Genomic DNA, 9,354 nt, shown 5'->3' with positions numbered 1-9,354 from the left:
TGTATGTGGATCTTTGCCAAACGGATGTCCGACCCTTTGGGTGATTCAGATATAATGCTTACATGCAGACATTATGCGGACATTATTTGTGACACTGACGACACCGACGCACACAAACAGAATCCTCGCGTGGTTGAACAGGTTGAATGTGATTGAACATGCACATGAACAGAATATCCGCATGTTCTTCACTTCGTTCAGACATGAGCTCATTTACATAATGTATACTAGGAGGGGAGTACTTAAGAGCCGCTTAAGTTCGGAGTTCCAAATGTCATGATATGTTGTTCAGATATACGGCCCAACTGCTTGATATCCGCAGAACATGCTGACTTATACCTATGTCCGAAAGCAGCTAATGCACAACGTTGGAGATGTTGGAGGACACTGGAGGACATCATGGCGTCTCTCTCTCGCCTCTCTGCCTTGTGGCATCTCTGGGTGAGGGGCGGGTGGGGAAGTGTGTGGGTGTGATTGTAGCGCTGAGCACCCATGCTAACCTCAGCACTAATTTCGGGTGGAAAGTGAAACCCATCTCTATCTGAGACAGTAATGAGGCAAGCTACATCTATAACGCACATTTTTTCCCCAAAAAAGCTATACAAACTTGCAAGGATCAGCTCCAAACACATTCATAATATCTACCTTCCTCAATCTTTCCTTCTCTCTCTCTCTCTCTCTCTCTCTGACAAACACACATACAAACACAGAGAGAGAGCATAAGCACAGAAAGAAAGCAAGACAGAGTGACAGATATACCAACATGATACACACACACACACACACATATATACACACACACACACACACACACACACACACACACACACACACACACACACACTCCAATAAAGAGAGAGACAGACACATATACACACACACACTCACTCTGACTCACACACACCCTCTTGCTCGCTCAACTCAATTACAGCATTGCATTCACCCCACTTCAGCATTCAAACCCATTACTCGAGCAGAAGAGATGCTCTGCAAGCAAATTATCTGCATATGAGCTGACTCCTGCTGACACCATATTTCAAAACAAGCAAGCGGGAACCGGCTGCAGTTTGCACATGACAGGACTTCCTGTTGGAAGTTGGGCAAATCAGAGTTTAACAGACACCTCACCTCACCTGCAGGCTACATTATGTAGTTAGTATCCACATGAGCACTCCAAACACTTTTATTTTGTCTAAACTCTGAGACAAAATAATTGTGACTGTGTTGTGTTGTGGTATTTGTGATATCTGTGTTGTGTCAAAAGTTAGACCATTGTTCATTCCCCCACATAAGACTGAACTTTAATTGTGTGAGACATAACCAGATCATTCACCAGATCATGTACAGGAGATAACAAATAACAAAAAAATCTGAATCTGAATCTTGTCTGAAAACAAGCCAAGCACTGCTGAGCCATTCAATGGTGTTCTCTATTGGGGAATAAAACTCGATGGTCATTGACTCTGTATCCATAATTGATCTAGCCCAGATCTGGACAGGTTCTAAGCCAGCTCTTTGAGACAGTAACAACTAAAGAGATGCTTGGACAGCACAGGGCCTGTAGTTTTTGCATAATCCTGCTTACAGACAGACAGACAAAAAAACAAACAGCACCAGAAAAAACAGGTCCTTGACAAAAGCTATTTCATTTCCATTTAACAATTATGCATGTCAATTAGCAAAAGCAAAATGCTGCATGAGTCTGCATAATAACATACTGGGTTGTTTTTATGGCCCATAAGGGCAATCATAAGGGGAGACATTTCAATTGATCAACAACATGGTGCACAACCTGGGAGAGACAGATAGACTGGCTGGACTCAGTGAATGTAGCTCTTGGGGGCCAAGGGAGAGATTGAGAAAAGGAGAGAGATGCAGGGATGGAGAGGGAGATGGAAAGAGAGAGCAAGAGAGAGAAAGGTGGAAAGAGAGGGATGAAGATAGAGAGATATATACGTGGGGGAAAGATGGAAGGAGAGAGAGTGAGAGAGAGATATAGAGAGAGATGGAAAGTGAGGAATAGTGAGTGATGGAGAGAGAGAGGGGAGAAAGTGATGGAGAGTGAATGATGGACAGGAGAGTGAGTTGTAGAGCTCGGCAGGAGCGACTCTCTGAAGGCGAGCGTGAACAGGAGCAAACGGAGTGGACCCTGCGAGGTCCGGCTCTCTCCCTCCCACCCTTCCTCCCTCCCTCTCTCTCCCCCTCTCTCTCCCTATCCCTCGCTCTCTCCCGCTGTCTGACACGAGCTAACAAGAGGTGACACGCACTCGTTAGGACCGTTCCTGCTTCTCTCCTCCTCCTCCACCAAGCACATTCACTTCCTCTCATTCTGTCCCCATGTTTTTCACTCCACCCCTCTCCCTCCCACTCTCTCTGCCCCTCTGTTTCTCTCTCTCTCTCTCTCACTCACTTGCTCTGTCCGTTTCTATCCTTCTCTCGGTCAGTTTGCACTGTCAGACTTGCTTATGTCTCTTGCTGTTTTTTTCCCTCTCACTCGCTTCCTCATGCTTCCTCTTCTCCTTCATTTTTCACTCCTTCTCTCTCTCATTGACCCCTCTCTCTCTCTCTCTCTCTCTCTCTCTCTCTCTCTCCCTCTCTCTCTCCACCTCCATCACTCTCTCTCCATCCCTGACTTTCCCTCCAGTTGGTTCTTCTCTGCCTCCTTTCATATCTGTCTACCAGTTTCTCTTCTTCATCTTGACCTCAGGAGACCTTTTCTCATTAATTCAAGCTCAGATTCAAAGTCAAATCAAGTTGCTTTATTAGCAAGGCTGTTTTGAAGCAGCGCTGCCCAAAGACCACAAACAGCAATAAAGCAGCACATTCATTTGTGATGTCTAAGTGAAGAACATAACTGCACCTTGTCTTTTTCTTCATCTCTCTCTCTCTCTCTTTCTCCTTTCCCTCCCATCATCTCTGTCCTTCTCTCTCTCTTTCTCACTCTGTCTCTCTCTCTCTCTCTCCCCTCCTTTGTCCCCTACCGATATGTTGCAAAAGAGTCTGCTTGCAGATGGCTGGTGGCGGGCAGGGGGTGCTAACGCAAGGCGCCTTGAGTTACATAACCCTGAGAAAGGACCGAGATGTTCCATAGGCCGAGGGCTGACAGCCAGAGAGAGAGAAAGAGAGAGAGAGAGAGAGAAGGATGGAGCTAAAGAGATAGCGAAGAGAGAGAGAGACAGAGAGAAAGATAATAATGGCTAGCCTTCCACTTACTACACAGACAAACAGACAGACACAAGCACACACACACAAACACACACACACACACCTTCCCTGTCCTCTCCCCCTCCACACAGTGCCTGTCCAAACACTAGGATCCAAACAAAGCCCCTCCCCTCCCTGGCCTAAACCCCTTCCTCAGAGAACAAGTGACCACTTCAGTATTTGTTATGCTCATTCATTTGATTGTTTGTCCATTTATCACTTTATTTGTCCAGCCAATGACATCCCATCTGCTGTCCTTTATCAAACAGCATTTGTGTTTCTCTACCTGTGGCGTCTGGATGGTCAAGGCTCAGTGAGTAATTGCACTCTTTATGTAAGCACAAGACATGTAAAATCCAAAAAAAAAAACATTTTGCACTTTTTTTCTTGCTCATCAAGGCTATTTTGTTTGCTGGCAGCTGTTTGCCTCAATTGTCAATAAATAGAGAAGAGAAGAGAAGAGAAGAGAAGAGAAGAGAGGGAAAAAATAACAAATTTAGGCGCCCTTCCTACCTTGCCAACACTAAAAAGTCTGAGTACAAACACAAGCGAAATTAACAATGGCGAAATGACTGAAAAGTTGTCTGTGAGGGCTTTTTGTGTATGTCTCACCAGGTGCCCCCATGTGATAAGGCTTTGTTATGAAAGGGAAGTGCAAGGTTGTGTGTGTGTGTCTGTGTAAGGTAGAGAGAGGCCAAGATCTACTCAGTAACACTAACAGAGAAGGACAGCAAAATGACAAAGTGCAATCACTGTGAAGACAACTTGCTCTGAATTTCCAAGACTATTTACCATTGACACATTATGAGCACTCATTGACCATTACATTAATGAGGAACAGAGAACCAAAGCTATAGATGAACTCTTGAGTCCCATGATCACTCTATACCTGTGGCTGCTGTGATGATAGAACTGAAAGAATGGGTACTTACTGTACATATTGTGATAAAAAAAATTAGTGTATGCTTATTAAACTCAAAGAGTATGCATTACATCTGTCTTTAGTGCAGCATGTACAGGCACACATCTTTCAAAACCCAATGGTCCACTACCTGAGAACTGGACATCAGACCTCAAACCACTGCATCAGTGCTGACAGGGTCACTACATTTTACCAGTAGTGCACCTCTAACTGAAGAAAACTATGTTTGTCTTTTTGTTCTTTTTGAAAAACGACTTGCTGACCTCACGGAACACAGACTCTTGTCTTTTCGTCTCATATGATCCATCTGATCTGATGTGATGCGATCTGATCTCAGCAGAGCCAGTGCTCTCCAGCTGCTGTGCTCAAAAACCCAGTCGGTTACTTTTCAACCTCGTGAAACAAAACAAACATGGCAGCACACTGTACGGCAAGAGGGAAGAGAGGGAAGAGGATGAAAAGAAAATATATGGGGGGGGCATGACATGGGTAGGGTAGGGGGGCGGCTTTGACAAGCAGCCATGGGCTAAAACATCCTCCTTGGAATCCCATTACAGGCACAGCAATTTTGGCTATAATTAGCCATTCAAACTGGCCCCCAGAGCCTGGCGGTGACTAGTGAGGCACTCTGGTAGGAGGGGGTCACACAGGGCGACAGGTCTTTGCTAGCTCACTCAGGAAGGCACCACCAGAGCCAGCATTCTCCCGAGAGCAATGACAAAACAAACAAAAAAAGGGGGGGGGGGGGGACAGGGGTAAGAAAGGGGCATGGCGCAACAACACGCTTCCAAAACGGTTCCGCCGAGCCTCACCCACACCTGGGGGAAAGTAAGGAAAGTGTCAAATATATGGAGCAGATGGCTTGTAATTAGTAGGAGCAGTCTGACACTGAAGAGAGATCTGGAGAGAGAGAGAGAGAGAGAAAGAGATGGGGAGGCAGATAGGCACTGGAAGCATCAGCACCTCCTCCTCCTCCACCTACCCTCCCCCGTTTCAAAGCCAAACATTGCACAATGACAGAGGGAACAGCCTAGGGCAAGAGAGGGCTGATAGACGTGTGTGTGTGTGTGTGTGTGTGTGTCCATGCAGATATGTGGGTGTGTGTGCGCCTGAGAGAGAGAAAGAGAGAAAGAGTGCGGTTTTGTCTTCACATGTACCACAATATGTGCGAGTCAGTGTGTGTGTGTGTGTGTGTGTGTGTGTGTGTGTGTGTGTGTGTGTGTGTGTGTGTGTGTGTGCTTGCATGTGTATGTGCCAAGGCAATCATGTGAGTGTATGCAGCACATCTGTTTAATTCAACATACTGTTTAAGTATGAGGCACACTCTGCAATGGGTGGGGGGTGTTATGCCCCTGCAGGTCTGAGCGAGGCCACCTGGCACGCTGCGAAATGTCACTCCACAGGGCACCAGGAAGCACTGACGGGTCAAAGGGGGACTAAAGAACACATGTGGAACACACACACACACACCCATCACACACATGAGAACCCAGTACGCCTGTCCACACTTTCTCCACACGCTGTGTGGGTGGCTTACGCCAGCTGACTCAATACCACTGCCATATCGCATCAGGTCATCTGCCCAGTGTAGGTATAAATGCCATGTTCGCTCAAAATGGCATGGCATGCCAATTCACTTATAAACCGAACATAAAAGAATGAGAAAACTTAAATGTTTAAAAAGAAGAATAAAACAACAAACTATCCAAGTACCATCCATTCCGGTGATTCTGGTGGTCACATACTGCAGACTAACACAGAATCCCTTACAATTACTGCCTATGGGACATTAAGACATTGAAGATAAACAATTCCTCAAACAACTAAGAAAACTCTCTTGCCTCGTATAATGCATACGTGAAGGAATGAGTGAATTTATCTGTAAATGCCTGCCGACTGCCGTTGTCTTATCCCAGCTGTTCAAAATATCAGATAGCTAGCCTATACGTTTAACAGGGGGAAAAGAACAAGCCTCATGTCCTAATAAATGTCTGTATGTCCAAATGATCATCTAATATATAACGACATTTAAACTTTAATCAGCTACCAAGAGCTGCTTTGTGTTATTGTAATGACAATTCCGCACTGGATAGAGCAGCAGCGCCTTGCTGCGCGCAATGATCATGTGTGACCTCTACTGGTGAACTTAGAATAATGACCACTTGCGGAACTTCTGTCGGGGCGAGCAGTCAATGGATTGCGAATCCAAACAGCTATTATCGGGACTACTTACACAGCCGTTCATATAATTTATTGAAGCCAAACTATTTGTCTCTCAGCCATTTTTAACAGACGCACTTGTATCTCTTTCTGTCAAAATCGGTTTGGTGTCGTTTTTGTATAGAATATAGCTGCAGATCACAGATGATGTCTATCAGCACCGTTTTATACTGAAGGTTAAAAGGTTTAAGGCTCTCAATTAGTCTATTAACAGCACTGTCTGAGCACAAACAGACAAAAGTCATGTTTTTGTTTGTTTACACGTATTACTTGCAAATTATTACACGTGACTTGTTGCTGCTCATTCCTTTATTTGCATAAATAAAATAGTGTAATAAATGTATAATAGAAATAGATGATTTAGCTATTTTCACAGATAATGAAGGGCACACGGAACTGTCTTCTTTTGAAACCCTTCAGAAGAATATTTTACTGAATAAAATATGGACACATTTCTTTCCTGGCACATGAGTTATCTGAAACTGTAACTTAAAGGCTATTCTTGTGGCGTCAATGACCTTTCATACTTAGCCTAAAACCTTTAATGAAGAAATGCATCGCAGCTGTTATTATTTGCTGTTTGCTGTTACTAATGATTATTATTATTAGTAGTAGTATTAGTATTATTATAAAAGGCATTATTTGTAATGAAAAGTCTATATCTATATATCAAACCTTGATGTTGGAACTTTGCCATTTTATATAGTAAATAATAAATTAACTGTATTGATGGACTGATTTGTTAAGTAGCCTAAGATGCGCAATCTTCTATACATCCCCACTCGTAGACGCCAAGTTTCAAATAACAAGATAATTTGCTGACCAGTGTGTATCTTTTTGCTCAAAGTAAGACACTTCCAAAGTAACAGCTTCTCGAAGCTTTGCCCTGACAACACACCACATCACACAATATTCGTTTCCAGTAATGCCAAATTGTACAACTGCTCAACAACGTTATCACAAAAGATGCCCTCAGTCCAACAAGAGAGATGTTGCAAAATTGTGCTGCAGCACACACCTGCCCCCAGATATCCCCCTCCTTCCCAAATCCTCCCCAAAACACCCCACCATATCCACCTACCCTTTTCCCACCCTTCCCGTTACTTTATAACGTCTCGCACTCAGATGGAAATTACTTACCACTTGATCTCCGGACAATATTTTCCAAAAAAGTGTTCTGAGGTGCCACCAGTCCTCTCTTTCCCCCGTGCATTCTGCGGGCGGGAGGCGTTGGTCAGGGTCGCACGCTTTGCGGAGGATGGTCGCAGAAGTGAAAAAGTCGGGGTGGGTATCTGTCGGTGGGATGGAGAAGCTCATGGTAACGCTGCGCCTTGCCTGGCTAGTCGGGGACTCTGTCTGTACCACTGAGCACTACAGAAGCTGCGAGCTGCGGGCTCCCCCGTGCGAATGCGCCTGCGCACTTGCGCTGGCGCGGTTGAGCCTCTAGAAACGGACTGGCGTAGGAATCTTCGATGCGCTCGCGCTGCTGTCTGTGATGAGATAGCTGCGCGCAACAGATGCAATGTGTTTTTAGTGTTGCGTGTGTCAGGAAGCAGACGTAATCCACTGCTATTGTCGCACCTAGGTTCTCACTCCGTCTTAGGTGGGTAATTATCACAGAATTCTTTACAAAAGTCTGCTAAATCCATAACAAAAGTATACTTACAAAATTCTACAGACGCACCACGTTTGATCCATGTTATATTACTTTAGTCTATAAAAGACTAAAAAGGCTTTGGCAGGCTTCCACATCCCATGGTGACATATGCTAAAAAAGATAGATACTGGACAAGTCAATTGAAGCTGAAAATGTATGTTTCATCACCACACATCTGTTGAAGTGACACGGGAATATGGATGGTTGCATTGATTGCACACTCAAGCAAGAATGATGTTTTGGCCATGGGCGGATTATGAACTTTCAGGCCCCTGGGCCCAGATGTATTAAGGGCCCCCCACTAATTGTTGCTTATGTGGGAGGGGGGGTTTGGGGGTCCTCCCCCAGAAAAATGTTAATTTGTTTAATGTGATTTCCTGTATTCTGGTGCATTTTGGGGATGGCCAATACTAAATTCAATCAGATTCATAGCCTACATCCTGATTTGTTGATATTGAGGCAATGATTCCATGCAAAGGCTTGGGCTTCAGGGCCGCCTGACCTCTTGGGCCCCTGGGCCTGGGCCCGGTAGGCCCGTGCAGTAATCCATCCCTGGTTTTGGCCAAGGCTACCATCTTTCATGTGGGGAAAGTTTAATGTAAACAACATAGTGTAATACGAACTCGACTTTACTTTAATAGAAACTAAACTCCGACTCTGATATTTCCGTCATGATGGCCGGGTTTAAGTCTTTAGTCAAATTAAAACTGGCACTAAATACCAAGAAAACTAAATTTCACACGGGCACGGTCACACTCTGACCGCACATTACTTAGATGGCACTCATTTAGAGAGGGTAACCTCCTATAAATACCTTGACATGTAGCTTGATGACGAGTTATCCTTTGAAGTCCATATATATAGCCTATATATAAAAGGTGAGACCCAAGTTTTTATTTCAGGTTTTTATTTCCGTTTAAATAATTGCTTTCCTTTTACTGCAAAAACACTAGTCCAAAGTACCTTTCTCAGCATTAGATTATGGTGACATAATATATATGCATACCTCTGTGCCTCCTTAAGAAACTGGATGTTGTCGCTCTGCCTTGCAGTTTGTAACAGGTGCACCTTCTACAACACATTGTATATTGTATGAAAAGGTTCAATGGACTTCATTGCATTTAAGAAGAACAATCCATATTTTAATCTTTATAGTAGGGCTGTCAAAATAACTGATTAATTTCAATTAATTAATCTGAGAAAAAATAACTGATTAAAAAAATTAGTGCAGATTAATCGATTCGTATGACCTTTGACCCCGAGCCGTTCTAGTCAGTAAAAATTAGACTAAAATGAAGGAGAGAGAAGAAAACGTGCTGCCTGGATCATTGATTGGAACATTTACTTTTAA

At 44.0% G+C, this 9,354-nt stretch overlaps 1 protein-coding gene across 1 annotated transcript in view; it reads right to left on the bottom strand.

Moving 5' to 3' along the window:
* The window catches only part of kcnh5a (potassium voltage-gated channel, subfamily H (eag-related), member 5a), a 129,644-nt gene extending 121,957 nt beyond the window's left edge, over positions 1-7,687 (bottom strand). Inside the window, exon 1 of the mRNA XM_042095890.1 lies at positions 7,487-7,687. Coding sequence (XP_041951824.1) covers positions 7,487-7,559 — 73 coding nt within the window. The 5' untranslated portion in view covers positions 7,560-7,687. The remainder of the gene's footprint in view (positions 1-7,486) is intronic.
* Positions 7,688-9,354: the final 1,667 nt, after the last annotated feature.

Source organism: Alosa sapidissima, chromosome 6 (assembly GCF_018492685.1).
Source record: "Alosa sapidissima isolate fAloSap1 chromosome 6, fAloSap1.pri, whole genome shotgun sequence".
In the NCBI taxonomy this organism is placed as follows: domain Eukaryota; kingdom Metazoa; phylum Chordata; class Actinopteri; order Clupeiformes; family Clupeidae; genus Alosa; species Alosa sapidissima.
Note: the sequence above shows the minus strand (reverse complement) of the source record. Positions and strands in the feature narration are given on the sequence as shown.